General features: G+C 34.5%; 1 protein-coding gene across 2 annotated transcripts in view; it reads left to right on the plus strand.

Moving 5' to 3' along the window:
• The window catches only part of syt9b (synaptotagmin IXb), a 36,324-nt gene extending 14,586 nt beyond the window's left edge, over nt 1-21,738 (plus strand). The window contains exons 2-7 of one of the 2 annotated variants that reach the window (XR_001477258.2): nt 722-1,073; nt 2,577-3,123; nt 17,482-17,602; nt 18,520-18,691; nt 19,212-19,336; nt 21,134-21,223. Coding sequence is in view for 1 of the 2 variants with exons in the window: in XM_006642511.3 (XP_006642574.1) it covers nt 722-1,073; nt 2,577-3,123; nt 17,482-17,602; nt 18,520-18,691; nt 19,207-19,336; nt 21,134-21,208 (1,397 nt within the window). In the remaining variant the exon portion in view is untranslated. Of the gene's footprint in view, nt 1-721; nt 1,074-2,576; nt 3,124-17,481; nt 17,603-18,519; nt 18,692-19,206; nt 19,337-21,133 lie in introns of both variants that reach the window. The other variant, XM_006642511.3, reaches the window with a different exon arrangement.
• The last annotated feature ends 293 nt before the right edge of the window (nt 21,739-22,031 follow it).

Consider the following 22,031-nt stretch of genomic DNA (forward strand, 5'->3'; position numbering starts at 1 on the left):
ACCTCAGTATGCTAGCTATGTTTTCACTTGGAATTGAATGATTTTACTTCACCAAATTTCCTCGTTAACTCTGGTGTGTAGTTCTGCATCAGCAGCTCAACATTCTCTACTTGTCCCCCAGGGGGGTGCTGCCCATCAAGTGCACATAAAGTGGGTCCCCTCCTAGACATAATGCATTTTGGGATCCTTTAAGATAAAAAGCCCTTTATAAATGCAAGAAGTTATTCTAATATGTTTTTTTATCCAACTTCTGTAATGCTACATTAGGACAGGAAAATCAAATACAGTTTATCCTGTAAAATAACGCATCCCTTGATTATCCCCATGAATCATCCAGCTTCTAATTAAGAATCCCTTAAACAGATTCCAAAGTTTATTTGTACTGTACAATATTAATCTTCATAACAGACCGTATAAGTCCTGGATTTTTAACAGTTTTAAGATATGGCAGGTGTGATTAGTTTTTTCTAATATGATTATTTGTTATGAGGATTGTGTGAGATATTGCTGTTAGTTATATACTGTACACAGTATATGACATATTTGATGCACTTCTATTTCATGTTGTTTACCAAGACTTCATTTCAGGGAAATTGATTAAATTTAATCAATTTCCCTACGGGATTAATAAAATATTATCTATCTATCTCCTGTACAATCAAGTGGAATTTCCTTAAGGAACAATCAAGTGTTGAATAGTGCCGTGTTTTGTGCCTTGCAGATGTCTCGGTGAGCTTGCTCTCTCTGGTGGTGACTGCGTGCGGTCTTGCGTTGTTCGGGGTCTCCCTCTTTGTGTCTTGGAAGCTGTGCTGGATCCCATGGCGTGAGCGGGGCCCGTCAGCCGGAACCAAAGCCGGCCAGCTGGAGCAGCCCGTGTACACGGACACCGAGGTCAACGACAATGAGTACAGCGAGGATTACATGAAGGAGCCGACCACCGTTCCCGAGTCTGCCATGAAAATCAGTCACACCTCCCCCGATATCCCCCTGGAGGCACAGTCCAAACCGAAAGAGAACTGCCTCCACAATGCTCGCATGCAGAGGCAGATCACGGAACCCACTTCTTCCGTTCGGTTAGTTTCCCTTTCACTCCTTGTGCTGTCATTAGATTTGCAGAATAAAGACAGAATAGCCACAGTTTTACTGAGTGTACAACTGACAGTCTCATTTTTAACAAGAACATCTACAGCTGACTTTTTCAGTTTAAACTCCTTAAACATTATTATCCCACAGGTCATGATCTGCTTCTCACTTATGGCAAAACAGTGGCAGCGAACAAAAAAATCATTATTTGGTCAATAGGTTTAACTTATTCTATGGCGATCTTATACATTAGTGCAAAAATAAAGCACTTCTGTATTTTTTTAAAACATATAGTAGTTCATTTGATGAATTTAGACATTTTGTTCCCTTTCCAAGGTCAGGTGCACCTGGGCTATCAGATCACAACTCTAAACTTTACTACTTACTCTGCATCTTTTAAAGTTCTTTTCTAGACTTTAGATATAAATATATCTGTCCCACTATTTATCAAGAAGTATTTTTTATTTAGACTGGAGTAACATACTGTAGAATATATTAAAATTGGGACAAATTGGTAGTCTCAGCTAAAGTTCAGGAGACATGACAACCAAGTCACTTTCACCACAGCTGTACTAAATAATAATCATCATTTCCAGCAGCATTTCCTGAAAGCTACAGTACACCATATGTAAAGCTCTCTTTACATATGGTGTACATATGTGTAGAATTTTTGCGATTCTACACATCCCTCCTCAACCACATCCCAATCTTTGCAGCTTCTAATTGTGAATTGGGGTCCCAGCCTTCTAGTTCTGTGGCCAAGGGGCTGGTTCTCGGCTAAGCGAGTTAAGCCAAACCTCACTATAACTAAACATCCACAAACATCCAGTTCTCCAGGGATTATTCCTTCTGAATAATGTGAACGAGACCTGTCATTAACTCAGCCACATGAAAATCAGTTAAACATTAGCAATGGCTACAGTAAGGAGCATAACCAAGGCTTTGAAGAGATTGTTAGTGAACACAAAGTCACCTTTTCTGTGTACATCTGTTAAGAGATTGAAAAAAGAGGAAAAGCAACAAAAGGAAAAAAGACATGCTGGGCTCCCAATCTGCCAAAAGCAATACTCCTTAGTAAAAGTTTACTAATGTTTTTCTGTCCATCTGCCCACCATAGACTGATCTAAATAGAAACAACCTAGTATCTAAAAAGCTTTGTTTGCCTGTAACTTACAACATCCTTATCAAAATGTTAATATCTCATTTAAAGAATGGAGAAAAACAGTAAACATGTGGTATCCAAAAGAGTGTTTGATATGAAAAACTACAGTAAGTGCCTAACCTCCAGGCAAGAGAAGGGCTCTTAAACAGCTCTTAAAGGGTTTTGCATTCATTTGTGCTGTTGAGATAAAGGATATCTTTCTGCAGAGCAGCAGGGAAACTTTAGACCTTTAGGAATACATCATATTTTCCATAATGTACTTGTTACTATAATTTGAATGATTCATGATACTCTAATAGCACATTTACGCCTGTCTCTCCTTCCTCTGAAGGCACAATTCGATCCGAAGGCAACTAAATCTCTCCAACCCGGATTTCAACATCACACAGTTTCAAAGGCAGGAGTCACTCACTGGGCTTGGGAGGATTAAACCAGAGCTGTACAAACAGAGATCAGTTGATACGGATGATGGTAGGAGAAATAACAGCAAATCCTGTGGGAAGCTCAATTTTATCCTCAAATACGACTGTGACTTGGAGCAGCTGATTGTCAAAATCCACAAAGCACAGGACCTGCCGGCTAAGGACTTCTCTGGCACCTCTGACCCTTACGTCAAAATATATTTGCTCCCAGATCGCAAAACAAAACACCAGACTAAAGTGCACAGAAAAACTCTGAACCCCGTGTTCGACGAGGTGTTTTTGTTCCCCGTTTCCTATAATGAGCTACCCACGCGAAAGCTGCACTTCAGTGTGTACGACTTCGACAGATTCTCCAGGCACGACATGATTGGCCAGGTGGTGGTGGATAACTTTTTAGACTTGCCCGATTTTCCAAGGGAGACAAAACTCTGGAGGGATATCCAGTATGTCACCACAGTAAGTGCTTTTTATAGCTCTCTATCTGAAGCAGCTGAGAAATCATGCAAGCTTGACTCAAAATCCTCAGAGTATACAATAGTTACTGTAAAGAATGTCTGACAAATTGCACGGTGGGTATCAGGTGTTTTTGCTTCATCATGCTTAATGACTACTGGTAAGAACTGTGAAACCTAACTACCTGGAATGAGAAGTGTGATTGTCAATATCCCCAAAACAGGAATTTTAGGAACTGGAATAAAAAGAAACAAACTTAATACTGAATAGGTCTAGTATATTCTAGAACTTGTACTTCTAAATCAAAATGAAAAAAAGATACATATTGGGAGTCTTGTTTCCGGTTTCTACTACTAGATACTTCATACTTGAAGCTGCTAAATATTGGCAAAACATTTGGCAAGTTTATGCACTTAATGAAAATTATGCACCAAAAGATAAAAATAAAACTTTTAAACAATAAATGTTTAACCAGGACAGTGAGTACAGGTTGACTTTTGAATCCACATAGCACGTCCCACTTTGAATGACTTTGTTCTGACTTACATTCAGCCTAAAATGATGTTTTTCACAGCGGCAGGAAAATGATGCTGCAAAGGATTTTTTTTCATTGGAGACCACAGCAGGAATTTTTACTCTGTCTCTGCAATGTCAAATAAAAAAAGATCAAGGTGCCCTGAGAGAAGAAAAAATATCTTTTTGTTAAAATTCATACTGTATATAAGCAACACTTGGCTTTATGTAAATAGAACAATCTAGCCTAATTGCCCTGTCCATTCAAACCAGAAAGTAATAAAATAGTCTCTACATCATAATACAAACATTCTCATTATAACTTATAAGGTTTTATGATTCAATTAACAATTTTTATATCTGTTTATTTATTTAAACCAATTAACTTGGGTTTCTTAATTCGTAAGAACTACATGGGAACTACAGGTTTTGACAGCAAGAGAATCATCTTGGGTGGAAGCAGGAGAGGAGGGATGCCCTGTGAGTACTATAGTCTCCTTGATTATCTGTAAAACACACAGAAATGATGGGAATTGTGACTAAATTAGCTAGGAATTCAGTACAGATCAAGAAAATGGAAATATTGCAGTTGTTAAAGATGGTGACAATATTAAAAATCCTGTTTTAATATTTTAATAAAATACAGATTACCAAATCTGTAATGTGCAAACATATTTCCACACATATACCTGCTGTAAGCACATTAAGAGACTTCTGTTCCCATATAAGCGTTACGAAAAATGACAGCTTTGAAGGAGATGGTGACACATAGGTGTAAATGCAAATCTGTAAAAGCCTGACTTAATGAAAGTCCATTATTGAACATGGAAATGAATTGCCAGATCAAATCAATTTCTCAGTGAAAAGAGTACTGCTGTGGCTGAAGTGATTGCTGCTACAGGTTTGCCCCAACAAAGGTGCTTGTTTCTCCATGTCGATCTCATTTCTCTTTGCTGAATCCCTCTGCAGAGCAGTGACATTTACTGCACTTGCTCCCCAGTATCTGATAACCTCATCGCAGCTCAAAATGATGAGCCCTGCTGATGCCTCCTGTCACGTTGAAAGGAAACCTAATTTGTGTTCGCTGACAGCCAGTACAATTCATTCAGTATTGAATCTTTCTCTTATTAAGATTAATTCTAGTGACTACAACAACCGTGTTTCCTGCTTAGAAAAAAAAATTGGATATTTAAAGCTTGTTCTTTCAGGAATAGGCATTTGAATCCGGATTTGGTTAGATCTAATGGAATAGAATTTTATAAGTGTTTATGGTTTTAAAATGCAAGACTGTAATTGATATACATACAGTACAATTATTTTTCTTCAAAGAGTGATTAACGTTGCCTTCTTTATATTTAATGACTACTTCAGTATGAGAGGGATCCTTTGCTGTTGTAAATGGGAGGTATGAGTCCCATTGCTCCTTGTGTTTAACTTGGACACAGTAATAATTCCTTAATCCTGGTTTTAGAAGCAAGTTCATTCAGTCATGAAAAAACATTAAGCTACAAGTGTCATGATTAAGTAATCGCTTGGAATTAAAAGCGGAAGTTTCCATTTATGGCTTTCTAGATTCAGGATGTCAGACACCTGTTCTGTTAGAAGTTGCTACTCCTTTAAAGAGTAAAACTGCTTCTTAATTTATTCACCCTTTTTCTGTTTATTGTCATATTTACCAGATAAGGTCAACATCATTGTGAAAAGATCAATTGTAAAAGTCTTAGATGAGAACCTCTGTCTACTCTTCCTATCCCTTTCAGCAATGAGGTTCTCTTGGATACAGTCTCTGCTGACATGTAAAAATACTTTGCTGTAGCCTCCAAGGCAAGGAAGTACAGTAAGTGGCACACTACTTGCCCTGAGAGAGTTCACAGAGACAAGAACTGTAGAAATTCAGCGGAGGGAGTAAAGTATCAAGTAGACAAGTAAATTACTCTTAACTGCTTGTAGAAAAAGGCCCAAACATATTTGCAGATTGTGCAATCACACTTTGTGGGGCATGCAAAATTCAACCCACAATACATGTCACTCATAACATTTCAAACACCAGGATGAGAGGATGACAATGGTGATAAATCTCATCTAAACAAAAAGACAGCAACAAGAGATATATTCCTGGAATGTTAGATTAGAGGTATGATTGAACATCTTAATCTTTGCAGTTGTTGACTTAATTATTTATTTTATATTTAGTACTCTATATACTGTATAAATCTATGCACTGAAGTTTTATAGGTGTCAAAATTTGATTTCTTATACATATTAGCTGTGAGAAATGTGTTAAACTTATTTTGTACATCAATTAAATCGTTTTAAGTTGTGAGTGTTTTACCTGCATTGAAAACAACATATAAACTAAACATATAGTAAGATTACTATCAGACAAAGTTGATGTAGCAAGATAACATTCATATCACCTTCATAAAAACATCAATATTACAGTAGCATTAAAAGATGAAGAGTAAAAAGCCGTCATTACTCAAGTTACTATTTTCTTATGGCAGCTGATTCAATTTCTCTGTCTATCCTAATTCATCTACATTAGATCTAAGTGCTACCTTGGACATTTTACTCTCCCATCTTTAGTCTATATTTGGAGTTTCTGACTTTTCTCTTAAATTGTTCAACTGGTAATTTACTCATAGCTGACACTTCTTCTGTTGAGGGTTTTAATTCTAAAGCTGGATTAGTTAAATCTGGTGTTCCCCTAGGCTCAATACTGGGTCCCTTGCTATTCAGCATTTACATGTTTCCACTTGGTCAGATTTTAAAATCACATAGTCTGAAGTATCAAAATTTAATGCTAAGAATACTCAAATATATGTCCAAACTAAACCTGAAACTGAAGTAGCTGTTTCAATTCTCTCTAATTGCATCTCTGATAAAAAAAAACCTAAATGACTCAAAATTTCATTTACTTAAACTTGACAAGACTGAGGTCATACTACATGGCATTTCCCATCACCACCATAAAGCCAATGTAGTAACCTTATCTCTGGACAGCACCGTGCTAGAATATCAATCAAAACTGAAGAATTAAGAGGTGATATTAGAAAGTAAGCCACACTATACCGCATTTCTGTAGAGTTATAGATCTTCATTTAAAGTATGTGTTCTTAAACTTTAAAATGAGAAGATGTTGCAAATAAAGGCAAACATTCTCAGAAAAAAATAATCCCTTTTTCCTAGCACAAAAATACAAGAAAGTGCACTCACCTGAAGGACTTTGTCTTTGTCATACCTAACATGAAAACTAAGTCTGACTTCACAAATTCACTTCCATAGTTATGGATAAGGAAATAGTGAGGCAAAATGAAAGAAACAGAAACAAAATGGAGACAGTAGAGAAAAAGTGGTGTTTAAGGGAATGAGTGGTTTGAGGAATTTGTTTAACTTGGTAGAAATAAGTAATAATAACTAAGAAAAAATAAAAATCAGAAACCCAAACCATAAATACAGTACATTTTGAGTTAGTGGGTCTTGAGTTCAAGCTGTTAGAGCACAAAATGTGTTCGTTTGGAAAGGAAAGGGTGTTAGATTTTCTATAGGCACTGTAAATACAATCAAAATTTTATTGATCTAAATTTCTGAGTGTCAAACTACCTGGATTTCATCACAGTTGTTCATGGGTTTAGAGCTTCGACTGGCTCCATTCTCTGGGCAGCAGTTAACTCCTCTACACTACAAAACCTGGTTCTGTGCCATAAGAGAAATCTGGGTCTGGGTTGCTCATGACACTTGGCCCTGTCACGTAGGGTCTTCTAAAACTTTGTCATTCTCTCCTTATACACTCTCAGTATGGAATAGCTGAGGAAACCCTGGCATTGCTCAGCCAGTTGTGTGATGTTCAAGGAAGCCTGGTCACAGTTATAGTAGCTAATGTCACAGCCCACACTCTGGTCCAAACACTCGAGACAAACCCTATCATACAGACAGAGCAAACTCGCAGGTGAGGTTACCCTAGAGTCATTATAATTGCGCAGAAAAATTCCCTTCAATTCAAGGGATGTCCAGCACTGCAATAAATGCTCTTCATCATATCTTTCTTTAAAAACAAAACTAGCAAAAATCTTTTTCTTCTGTTTATTGAGAAATAAATAAAATTATCCATAATATATGATATAAACCATGTGATAAGGTTTTTCAAGGTTCAAGTTCAATTGAACTCTGTATGTTATTCAAGTACCTTGAAAGAGCAGCTAAGCTCACATAGTCTCATTTTTACCATATACAGTAATTGTAGAGCAGTGTGAAATTAATCATGCAGCCTGAAACATTTTAAGTATTGTTTGGCTCTACAGTCTACACATTACAGTAGTTTAAATATGTATTTAACCCTAGCTTTGTTCAGAACACTTGGGCCACACACATAGTGAACTGGCATAATTTAACCTATCACATTTTGGACATTAAAATACCGAAGGCAGCTGAGGGAAATCAATATTAAAGGAAAGGTCATAATAAATTTACAAATTTAAGACAGAACACTTGGAAATATTCAAAACAATGTATTAAATACTTTTACTACAGAGTAATTTAGATGTCAGAAATATATATACTGTATATAAAAGTATGAAATCCATGAGGATTAAGTCATCTTAAAAATAAAATGACTTCCTTGATCAATGGTCTCACTGGGACAGCTTTTGGAATCATAATTTGACTTGAGTAAAGAGAATAGAGATCAAGATAGACAAAAGAAAAATGACCTTCTGTAATATCTGGCTCTAGCTTTCTGTTAGAAACAAGAGTCAGGTAATTAGAAAACGAAACATGTCACAACTCGAAAAAGAAGCTGAGGTTTCTGAAACAGCTGTAAATCGCATTGCATAAATTAGATTTGGAAGTCATGAAATGGGATTTTCACAATCTTTCTTTTTTACAAATTCTTCTATCATGGTAACTCTGCCTCATATTGTTATATTATGTGCTTTATGATCAATACCGCTGTAGTTTTGTCTTGGGTATTAATTTAAAGCTGTGCACAAAGACCATACAGGAGCTTATGATGAAAAGAAACTGTAGCCTAAACTCTACAAACAAACAGGAAATCATAGGCAGTAATAATAACAATGATGATTGAAAGGGATTTTTTCTCAAATAACAGTGCTTTCCACTAATCCCAGTTTCATTAAGAGAAGCTACAGTACATATTTGTGGCAATTATTCATCAGTGCTGAATGAAAATGGGTGTTTTATTAAGGACATTAAATATATTTAGTAGTCATTTCAGTATTTAGCATTTTATCGGTCACCATTTGTATTTAATCTGTCCTATCCTTTATTTGCTATATCGACTCTGTCTGTTTCAGTGTTTCTTGCACAATGAATCAGAAATGCAAGGCTGGAGAAATAAGGAAGAATATTTCAATCCACTTTTTCTTGCTGGTGGCTTTGCCTCCAGTTTTACTTTCAATCTATGCCTCTTAGTGTTCTATTGGGTTTAGATCAGATGACTGGGTGTTCCATTCAAGTCTTTTAAGATGCTTCTTCTAAAGAAATGCCTTTACACATCTGGGAATTAAATAACCATCCACAACCTTTGTTCACTACATCTGGGAATTATTTTCTGTTCCCCCATTAGATGCATGCAACAATCTATACTGTCATCTGTATATTATACTGTACCTACCCCAATAAAGCACCAAAGCAGAGTTGTACCATCTCCTAACAGTCAGAAAGATGCACACAGATAAGATAACCAGAAATCCACATGTCATCAGTGATTTTAAACTCATGCCAACAGGATCTGTATCAACATTCTGTTATAACAAACTCTGTGTCTTCTTGTTTTTGCTAAACCTTATTAGCTGACAAATTAACTTACTGTATGCAACACCAACACTGCTGTATTGCTAATAATAGCACCCATGGCATATCTGCCTTCTTTCATTCACAATCATGAAGTCAATTTCTTAATTTACCATCAGGTCTCCTGCCAATCCAATAGAAAGCTTTTTTTTTAATCATACATTATGCAGTGGACTATTTTCAGAATCAGAAAAGTTTTGTATTCTCTCTGCTGTTAAGTTCTTTTCTGGATTGACTATGGCTAAAATTTGTTATTTGTTTTACCCCTGTGGAAAGGACAATAGGACTCATTTATACAGCATGTAATCATTTATTTGCATATAATAAAATGCTCCTAATATTCCCCTGCAGGTGTACTGCACATCTGAAATACTGAATTTCATTTCAGCAATTATAGTGTACAACATGCAGTAACCAATATAACTCTCAAATTAACATATTTGATTTATTTTTGCTATGCAACTTTTCACTTTAAAGGGAATTAATGATGATATCAGATTGAGTATTTTTTACATTTCATCTAGTAAAGGGAACACCCAGAATTCAAAGAGCATTAGTCCAAGCAAAGAAATATACAGTACTTTCAATATCCCATCCACTTTCCGTAGTCTATATTTTCCATTACAGAAGCACCCCCACACACAATTCTTTCTGTCCCTGGATTCAAGCCTTCAGTTTAAAGAAAATGACATGAAAGTATACTTAGAGCAGTGAATATTTCATGAATGCCCATCCCGAAGTATACATAACTCTGACCTTAATTGAAATGGCAGTGAAAACTATGTTTCGACTACATGATATAGAACCAAGACTTATATTCTGTTTTAAACTGCTTTGAGTCCTGCAATCCACTATTACTTCCCACACTGATCCCCCCCCCATCCACCAAAACAAGAATAACTTGCCACTGCAGTTTGTTAAATTTCCATTATTTATCTTCCTAATATTTTAGACATATTTTTAAACCTTTTGATCAACATTCGCTTGTATTTGCTTTCTTAAATTAAGGTGTTTTAATACTTGTATATAAAGTACAGCAATCTAAATCTGTATATATTTTCATATTTAATATTGGTACTATACAACAGGAATGTGGATAGGTGTTTAACACATCACATTAAAAGATAAATGTCTGAGACAATGCTTAGGAAACTAAATTGAAAAACAGGAGAAGAAACAAGCAGACCAAAAGAGCTACGAGGTATCATCAATTACACCTATCTTTCTCCTTCTATTTTTGCATTGCGCTTGGCTCCTTATGCGTTTTTGCCACCAGTTCTCCACGGCAAAGGAAATTAAATAGTAACTAGGTTAAATGCTGCTGTACCTTTTTACCTTGCTCAAGATCAAAGACTAATCTCCTTGACAAGGCCAATATCCTACCAGTTGAACTGCACCTTTTTCAGAATTTTTCTTTGTGGCATAAAGATAAAAAATCAATTCCACACAACTGAGATCCCAAAGTTTTATTAAAGAGCAGAGATGGGACTACGATTCTGGGACCTGGGTTCTAGGTCATCTGAAGCCCATTAAGGCCACTGAACTGGGACAGCCCTCTTGAGTAATGACATATGGGACATGAGTAGGTTTGTCATGGTTATACAGTATGGATAAATAATTTAATGAGCCTCATTGCAAAGCTCACATTTCTGGCACTCAGTAAGAGAGGGATATCTAGAGGTAAGCACTATATTATAAAAGGAAAACAGATTCAATAGAAACAGATATAAAGGATCTATACCTCCAATCAATCTGCCTATACACATTGAGGGCAGCTGCAAAGGAAGATGTCAGCAACTACAGCACTATAATATGTTTACAGTCTTTTTAAGTTTACAGTCTTTGTAAGACTGCAAAAAACACATGGATGTAAAATACTGGGTTGCCCATTGGTCTGCAGATGTCCTAGATAAATTTCTTTGGTAGTTACCACTTTCACTTCGCAATTTCCATGCTTATCTTTAGGCTTTGTGGCACTTGAAGTTGTCTTTGAAAAAGAATCAAATTATTCAGCCTTTCACTTTCTCTGCTCTTGTGAAGATGTTTTCTTATACAAGGTATAAATGAGGACCTAGAAGAGAGGAGCCTTTTATTAAGCAGACAACCATAAAGGATGCCAATTAGGCCCACGATCATTCATCCTCAATAGAACAAGTAATTGTTTTGTTTATCCTGTTTTTTCTTATTCATTAGTATCAAGGGAAACTTGTACATCTGATTTTACAGTTTCTGTTCCCCTAAGTATCCTATTAAGATATTTTATACTGATCTTCAAACTGTTGTGTTTTTCAGATCAATCAATACACTGTAACCTTTTTCTTGTTTTGTATTTCTGATCTCGGTAAGTAATTAAGAAAATAACCAACCAAATCAGATGTCCTCAAAAACATTTGTCAAAGATTTTCAAAATCTCCTCATACACCACACAGGTCATGTATAATAATGGATTTTAATAATGGACAAAACACAAAGCACTGTATAATGGATGAGAAGAGAAATATGAAGAAGCAGATTAATACAACTGATTGAAGGAAAGTTTTAGTCTTCAGGTGTCAGGTAACATACATTATCAAATGTGTCTTCTTAAACATTTAAACATTAATGTAATTCTTATTTTCTTTTTCTTTTTTGTCACATTAAATAGTGTCATCTGTGTTAGTAACTGGTTGAAGGGAGTTTGTGTTCACAAGGATAAGCAAGAGTTTTCTTTTGTAAAATATAACTTCTAAAAACCTGGGGAGGATATTTTTTAACACAACTGAAAGTTTAAAATGGAGAAATAGCCAAGATGGCCCAAAGGAATTGCAGTTCTGTTTATATACAGTATGTATGCAGAAATAACTCTCCTCATTCAAGAGAGGTTTAAGATATGGAAATTAAAATCATTTTGGAAACTCAACAGCATTAAGTTGACTCACAGAAGGTATGCTCCTAAAGTAGCTCTTTTTGGTTGCATATAATGTAGTATACACAGTGGGTTGTACTATATTTAGCAAATAGTATATGTATGACAATGTGCAATATTTTTTCAAGCATAATTCTGTCACCTCCATGTCACCTCCTCCTCAGTCAGTAAAAAAATAAATATTACCTAAAAAAATTAGATGCAAAGTAAATACAACTTGTCTTATGAATTCTTTGAACAGCATACTTTTTTTTATCATAACTTAATAGTTAGCAAAGGGCAAAAAAAACTGTTTTTTGCAAAAATGTGACTACAGTATGCAGGAACAGTAAGCTAAAGATTTATTTATTACTATAAAATTGCTTAATAATTAATATTATGCTGTTTTACAGTATTATTTACATCCCCAGAAGATTAAAAATTGTAATGCTGTATAACAACACCACATACATTTTGTGCAAACATTTACATGTAACCTTTGATTCTCCAAATGTATCCAAGGAGAATACAGAGAACCCTTGATTTTTTACCATACAGAGTGTCTTACATACTTAGGGTTCTCTGTATATACAGGTGTGCTGACGCTCACAAAAATACACTTATTTAATTGACTATTATATATATACTTATTTACCTTTTAAAATAAAGGCTATGATTATTATATAGCCAGTTAGTGGATAAAAGGAAAATATATATATATATATATTACATGTACCTGATTGTGATTATTTAAAAACAGTGGCTATGCTTACATATAGTAACACTTTTGATAATGTGTTACAAGTGGTTTTTCGGCCATTAATTGACACAAAACACTATGGTTTTTGTGTTGATTATGTAGTATTATGGTATTTCACATGAGTTCAGGTTAAATACTCCTGCTATATCTCTGGGAGGTCATGCAGTTGATTAATACAGCTCCCAACAAAAACTACATCAGGGAGACAATTGAACTTTCAAAGCAAATTCTGGACAGATTCATTGAAAATCACCAGAAAAAGAGCATAAGAAAATTTCCAAGGCATTGAATATCCCCCAAAGCACAGTAAAAAGGCCATTATAAATAAATGGAGAAAATATGGCATAACTATGAATCTGTGTAGAACAGGGTATACTCAAAAACTGGGTATATGGACGAGAAGGGCTCGAGTCAGGAAGGCCACCAAGAGGACTGTGACTGCTTCACAAGTATAAGTTTCATAGGAGACTGGAAAAAAACTCACATCAGTTTGCCAGAAGATATGCGAGAGAAGGTATCTGAGATCAAGTGAAAGAGATTCTCTGGTCTGATGAGACCAAAATAGACTTTTTGGCCTTAATAATAAGTGCTACGGTTGGTGCAAGCACAGCACACCATCTTAACAACATCCCTACTGCAAAACATGGTGTTGTCAGCATCGTGCTATGATAGTTCAGGTGGGTAGCTGCTTTAGCATGCGTAGTCCACAAACGAACAAGTAATAGGTTTATTCCATGCTCTTTTCAGCATGGAATAAACCTATTACTTGTTCCATCGTGCTATGATGATGCTTAGCTGCATCAGGGCCTGGAAGACTTGTGAAGATAGAATATAACTGCAATCATTTATTTTCTGATTTATATTTCTAATTAGGAGGATCAGTCGATTTTTGTTTTCACTTTGACATTATAGAGTGCTCTGTATTAATCAATTGCAAAAAAAATCCCAATTAAATACATTATGATTCCATATTGTAAAACAATAAAATGAAAAAACATCGAAGGGGAGTGAAGACTTTAAATAACCTCCTCGAGTGCAATCCAATTTTAGGATTTTGCCTTAAAACCATTTTTACAGAATTACTCACATAAAAAGTATTTTGTCTCCTATTAAAAATAGCAGTTTGGTAGGAATGAAATTGGCATGTACACATTGGTAACCACAATATGTTCTCAAATTTCCAAAAAAAGTAGCTTTTTTAAAAAGTAAAATGATGAGAGAGACAATAATTTATATCAATTTATATAAAGCAGTTGTTTTTCTTTACCAAAGCCAATGCATTCCATCCACCATTTAGAGTAATATGCAAATGTGCAATGTTATTTCATTATAAGCAGGTAGTATTAATCTACATTTATGTTTTTTTTACAGTGAACAGTCTCCAATTTTTGTGGGTTTTGGAGACTTTTTTGCTCATTGATAAATCTTGTAGGCAATTATGTTACGGTTGATTGGCAATTGTAAAGAGAGCTGGGAAATATAAGCTCTGTTAAGAAACACATTGTGAATTTTCCCATGACCTCCACAGAAATGGCACAAAACAATGTAAACAGTGCAAGGCTTGACAATCTTCTATGTATTGTATTTGGAATCATAGAACAGAAGTGCAATAAAAAGACCTTTTAAGATGAGATTTCTGTACTATCAATATTTTTATTTTCTTTTATGAGAGAATTAAATTAGGGTGCATTGAATTTTTTTTCTGTAAATAATTTAGAAAATCAATCATCTTGCCAGGACTTCGTCATTATCCTCAAGGTTTTTAAATTTGCACATTCACAAGTATTACTAATTTATAAAATAGATAACTTTCTGAAAGGAAATAAATATTGCATCAGTACTGGTGTATATGTTTTTTTTACATATATATACACACACACACACAATATATTGCTTTTAAGTTGTACCATGCCTAATGGACTATTCATGTTGAGAAATCACTCAAAAAATATTTCATTACTCATCTTGACCAAAAAAACAATGCTCAGGGTCTTCTCTATTTTAAGTTTCTCTACAAAGTAAATTAGCTTTCAGGGAAGGTGTTATATAACTGACTGCTTCCATTTTCTCCTAGGCATATTGAATCTCACTGCTTAACAGTAATTTGATTGACCATAACACACATGGCCTACTTTGTCCATAATGTTACCAGTGACTTGGTTTAAGTGCTCATGAAAATGGAGGTAACTGTCATCCTATAGTTGGGAAATGGATGTGGGTAATTTCATTATCGGCCTAAGAGGAACTGGTTTCACAGACCAGCCTCCATTTAACATGTGAAAAGCTAAGTGCATTGGTGCTGCTCAGTGGCAGGTTACCGTAACTCCTACTTGAATAGCCCTGGTTTCATTACTATTTCTACAGCATGAAAACATCCACTGAAGAAACTTTCACCTGCATGTGACAAAACGATTTGAATGTGATATGTTTGAATCATAGGCTCATAATGGGAACTCGGATGTCAGGAGCTGTCTGTCTTTTCTCATTGAAGAAATTTGATGTGATGCTCATTTCATCCATGAATCCATTCCTTATTTGATTAAATTGAAATGCATTCTGAATAGAGGTCTAAATGAACACTCTTTGGTTATTAAAGTCTTGACCATTCATACTGCATTAGCCTCAAAATATATCATAAGCAGGATCACCTAATGGTTTTACAACTTTTATGAGTGTCTGCTATTTTTGTAAAGTTAGAGGATACTGTATTCTGATTTCTTGGCAGCACTAAAACAATTGCCTGGAATGTCTGTAGTAAGTATGTTCATAATTTTAAGAATTAGTTTAGGCCTCCCTATGATTCAACAGCTGATCATAGTACAAAAATGTAAAGCGTTTATAATTGAGGAGGAAGATTAGAAATCTTTTAATAAATAATTGAAAATATATTAATGTATTTTTTTGGATTTTAAAAATGCTTACAACATAATATTCCTTACTTGAGAGTATGGCTTAATTTAATGCCCTAAATTTTAATCATTTAATATCTCTTTCCCATAATATCCATCCCCTTATGTAAATGTGCTATAAATCGGGATTATACAGTAGATGGACTCAATAACTGAGAGAAATGGGAAGCTGTGCTTATGTATCTGTGTCTAATCTCTGATTCTGATGAACAAATTGTTTTTATTTTGTAATTCATGCTTCCACTATCACATAAATGAAAACAAAAGATGATAAACATGCTAAAATATACACATTTTAAGGTGCTTTTAAATTGATTGAAGTCAATCCCCTGTGATCCTTCAAGAAAAGCTGGATGAGACCCAGTGATCGATAAGCAACTATGAAGCAAATGAACAAGATGAGCTTAATAGCGTCCCCTTGTGTGATACCTATGTTCTTAAGGCATTATGTATTGGTTTAAATGTCTGATTAATGGAAAACCATTTCAGGGTTTATATGAATATTACAGAATGAATGAGAAAGGTGTTCAGTAGATGCTAGGCTCATACATCTACTTTATTTGTCTAAAATTGTCAAATGTAACCTCGCTCCATAATAACCAAATCCCTGTGGAGTACCAGTCTGACCTTTTCTCATGATCTGTAAAATTCTATTTTCGGCAATAAGAGACCTCAGGCATGTCTGTGCCAGCTCATAGGAAAAAAAAGCTATTTGATCAGACTGTTCTTTCGCCAGGAGAGATACAATTAGGTTGTTTGTCACAGACAATTTTTACTGGGCTTAAATATTGTGACCATGTACTGTGTATATATTGTGTTTTAATGATTACAAACGCAAGAAACATCTTATAAATCAATACAAGGCTGCATATAACATACAGTAATTGCTAATCCACTTTAGTAAAGTTACATTTGATTATTATAAATCAAACTTCAGTTCAGAGCTTATTTAATGATATAGCAAAGATCGTATACTGTATTTTTCCAGACATTGTATTATTCATTTGTAATATGAGTATATTATCAAACAGTATAATGGGTTCAGTACTTCACTTAAAAGACATCTGAGATTTTTTACAAGAAAAGAAGCATATCTTAAAACATAGTTCTTAGTATTGTATGGTGTGAGAGCTGGTTACAAGCTATTTCAGATATATTCACAGTGCTGTATAGTTAAAATGCAACATCTCTAAGAGATTTTATTTTAAGAATGGTGATAATTGGATTCCCTCTGGAGATGTCGCCAGTTTATGTGAAAGAGAAGGTGGCTCTTGTGATTTCACAGAATCTTCAGATGGAAGAAGAGGATTTCCAAGAATGTGATTTACATTTCAAATGTATTCATTATAAAACATCTTTGAAGGGGTTTCAGAATTACCAGTTATCCTTTCCCTTTTTAACAGTGTGAATTAAAAAAAAATGAAGTACAGTTTTTCTTCCCAATAATGGCCTTTCATTCTCATGCTTCTTACTTTCTATTACAGGATAATGTGGACCTTGGGGATCTTATGTTTTCGCTGTGTTACCTTCCAACTGCTGGAAGATTAACTATAACTATAATAAAAGCAAGAAATCTGAAAGCCATGGACATTACTGGTGCATCGGGTGAGAAAGTATTCTTAATTATCATTTCTGGAACCATTTATTTTTTTGTACCATAGATAAGTTTAACTAATTGAAATGCAAATCAAAGATACAGCAAGGAGATTACATGATCTTTTTGGTGGATGTTCATTGATTTTAGAATAGTTGGCATTATAACTGCATATAGATAAGAGAGAGTGAACAAAGATAAGTCCACGGGATGCCTTTAATATCGAGGTATAGGTATTAAATATAAGACATGATGTCCTACTGTTAGGCTTTTTGAAGAGCTGCTACACATTCATTTCCTATAGTCACATAATAATGCAATGACCATTGGTGTTGAGTGAATCATTTGTTCTGATCCTGATTTGCTGGGATATGCATATTTTTTCATTCATAAATAGAAAAATAGTACACATTGAAGCTTATGGCAACATGACATTGCAAGCAAAATAAAAAGCAGACAACCGATAAAATTCTCAAAACAGTTATCCTGTGTGGTTGTGTTACATGTAGCGTGTAAGATGCAACAGCTAGTGTTTGTAATGTCCCCTTACAATTAAGTTCTGGAAGATATCCTGGATGGGTCAAAGACGTTTCCACAGACTAAACTGATATTGTATATCAGTACTATATTTAAAAGAGATTACTTGAGAGTATAAAAAATTACTGTTGGTCCCTGGTGGAAAGATTATTAATTTGGTATATTTCATAATTAAAATAGAGTTTAACATTATCTTGACAAACTATTAAAAAAAATCAGTAATGAAAATAAAAAGTCATGTACTTCATTTTTTCTGCAAATTTAAGTATTTTTATATTGTCAATATATATATTTTTTATGAATAATAAGTTAAGTGTTCAGGGCTGGTTCTTGACTGTACTACCACAACTGTTTGTTGTCTCCAGGGTAAAAATTGTTTGTTTATTTCCAGATCCTTATGTAAAGGTTTCTCTCATGTGTGAAGGGCGGAGATTAAAGAAAAGGAAAACATCTACAAAAAGGAACACATTAAACCCTGTCTACAATGAAGCCATAGTTTTTGATGTTCCTCCAGAAAACATAGACCAAGTTAGCCTTTTGATAGCGGTAATGGACTACGACCGGTGAGATTCATGCCTTATTTTTGCATGGCTTAAAAAAAACTACAAATAACTACACAAAAAATTTTAAAAAAACAAGAAAAGAGTGAATGACTGACTCAAGGGTCACCTTCATTTTAGAAATGTGGTACAGTATTTCCCTCAAAAGTAATCTCTCATTACATCTCTTCAGCAAAATTCTTGACAGTCTAAATATTACAATCTAAGTGCTACTGTATATTTTAAATTGACAGCAGTTTTTGTCATGATTGGATTACTGAAACAAGAAGAAATAGCACTGTTGATTTAATCATGTTAAACAAGACAAAAATGAAACAGGAAAAGGTTGCAGATAAAGCTTAACAAACATTTAGATAAAGTGCATTTGTTTGGATTTTTTTGTGTGAAATTACATGAGGTACTGAATATTATAACTGTTATTCCACTAGTTATTCTACATTTAAGGGAAGTGTCATTAGGTTTTTTGTAAATATTGACAGTATTTTTCAAGAAAAAAATATTATGCCCCGTTTTCACAGTGTAGGTCACAACGAGGTTATCGGCATATGTCGAGTGGGCAACGATGCAGACAGCCTGGGTCGTGACCATTGGAATGAAATGCTGACATACCCTAGAAAACCTATAGCCCACTGGCACCCCCTGGTCGAGGTATATTTTTTACTTTATATCCATGTGCGCACATTGCACAACAAACTGTATTGAAATGCCAGCTTTACTTTAAAGTAGATCAAAATACATATGATAGATATCCTCTAATTTTAATAAACCTTTTACTCCTAAACAGACTAACTGACCATCAGTCTGGGTAATGGTGATTTATTTGATCATTTCTAAATATGGGACATACTGTACAATGTTAAGATCTCCAGTTCCTTCATGTAAAAGTTTTCCATTAAAAAAACAAAACATTATTCACCTACTTTGCCCTGTTGACCCTTATATATAGTCAATGTATTATTATTTTTCTAGAAACAATTATACAGCCTCAATTACAGATAACATTTGGGTAAACTGTCAGTATTCAACACATGGCTAATTCAGAAATGATTGCAGTCGAAGAGTTCCATGTTGTTGTAATAATTCCGTAGAGATATTGGTCTATAATTGTACTCAAACCACCACTACACATACAGTATGCACACCCTTATTAATACAATTAAAAAACTTTTCAGAGTACCATCACTGATGAAAGACTACTGCCTAATGAAAATTATATACAGTACTTAATTTACCAAAGTCATTTTCCATGATAATCTCACTTATGCTTCAATATATTATGGATCACTATAAAGACTTAATCTGAAATATGAAATATGTTTAAACTAGTATAGATTACAATCTACAACAGAACTGTAAAAAATTATATGCTAGTATTGCTTATGAAGATCAACTATAAATCATTCTACTCCATTATCATACATTAATTATATTGCAACTCAAAAAATATTATATTATTATAAAATATAATAAGCATATATTATATATAATTTAGCATATAGCATCCCATGTTATTGCTTAAGCATGAGCACAATTCAGTATAAATCACTAATATTAAAAAAAGAAAGCCAATGCTATTTAAAATGGATTTTTAAATTTAGCATTTAAACTCCTACTCAGCAGATAAGAGAGAGAAGCAGTGATTTCATTCCATTTGTCTGATGCTGAGCATGCTTCACTAGCTTGAAATGTTCGTTTAAGCCACAGCAACCCTCAGAGATCATGCTCCTCATCTATTATTTAAAAAACCACATCCCTGGCCAGTTTAGTCAAGGCTACACTTGCTAACATTAAGTTACTCATTAAAGCAGAAAAAAACGTGCATCCAGAATGTATTTTTTCATTTGATTTTAATCACAATTGTATTTGAATGTTTGCACTTAGACAGGGTCTATTTCAGTACTGGAACAGTTTGGAAAACTGATTTTCAAGTTTCAAGTTTTAGCTTTATAGAATCATTGGAAAAAAATGTCTAAAAATAAATGTTCTAACTTGCAGGAAAAGGTACTGTAAAAAAGGGAAGCACTGTCATCAGATTGTCTGAGGTTGCAGCTGTGGCTTAATGCATTTGGGAGTTTAACAGAACAAAACTTTTAAAAATAGCTTTATACGTCTACATAAATAAATCAGTATAGCTTTCAGTATAGCCACTTCTCAACTTCAAATTATCTTAATTTTTCTTTGCTTTATGGATCATCCATTTTCAACATAAGAAAACTACATACAACAGACATGGATAAGAAAGACACCTATTAATTGTCCTCTTTGTACTAGGAAAGCTTTTCATCTCTGTAGGGTGCGTCTCTTCCCAATAAATCACTTTGGTATTCCTGAACTTAGTATTTATGTTCAGTTTTTCAAGGCCCTGTTTTCATTTAATTCTGCAAAGCAGTTTCATTAGATGCGTCAACGTCTTCTGAAGTAATCAAAGCAATTTCTTGTTTTCAGTGGGTAGGACAAGCACCAACAGGTGGAAGTCAAGCTGGTTCCTGCAATTCTTTGAAGGCTCCTCCTTCCCCATAAGAGGACAGGCCACAGTCACCGCAGGGAATACAATGGATGTTGGATATCCGACATCTGGATGTCGACAACTGCAGAGAGGAAGATTCTGTATCGAATTAAGTGTTCATCTTAAATGTATACACATGAGAAAACTTGAACGCAAATGTTTCTATGCCTACATGAGTTTCCTTTGCATGGGGACATTGATTCAGTTGCATGTTGAATAGCCATCCTTCCTTTTTATACACAGTTAAAACTAACAAAGTCGTTCTAATTTCTGTGAAGCATTACATCTTAAAGTAAATGTTTTCAACATAGTGTTGGTATACATCTGATAATGTGTCTGCATTGCACATTATTAATTATATCAACAAATGTCTCATTTGTATTGACTTTCTCTGAATATAATGCATGATTTCATTTTGGCAGGAAATTCTCATTAACTCTTTCTGTTAACGTTTTGAAATCAGTGAAATTGTATGATATAAACGCTAGTAAAATGTACTGTGGCTATTTATAGAACTAGTATGTAATATGGTCTTTAAAATGTTCTTAATACATTTTTCTAAAAAAAAAAAATCTTTGTGTTTTGGAGTGCCTGAGAATGTTGCACTGAGGATAACTGCTAGTCCACTGCATGTGGAAGACTCTCTCTTGATCTGGAAGACTCCACCAAGAAGACTTACTTTTGAGACTGAGAGTGTGGCATGTTTACAATTCTACAATGACCAAACACCTTCCAATTGCAGATTGTGATCATTCATGCTCAAATTTGTCAAGGAGGCTTCAGTTGTAAACCTTTGTTATTCATCGATGGGAAAAATTTAAAGTGGTTTTACAAAGT

Source organism: Lepisosteus oculatus, chromosome 21 (assembly GCF_040954835.1).
Source record: "Lepisosteus oculatus isolate fLepOcu1 chromosome 21, fLepOcu1.hap2, whole genome shotgun sequence".
NCBI classification, from domain to species: Eukaryota; Metazoa; Chordata; class Actinopteri; order Semionotiformes; family Lepisosteidae; genus Lepisosteus; species Lepisosteus oculatus.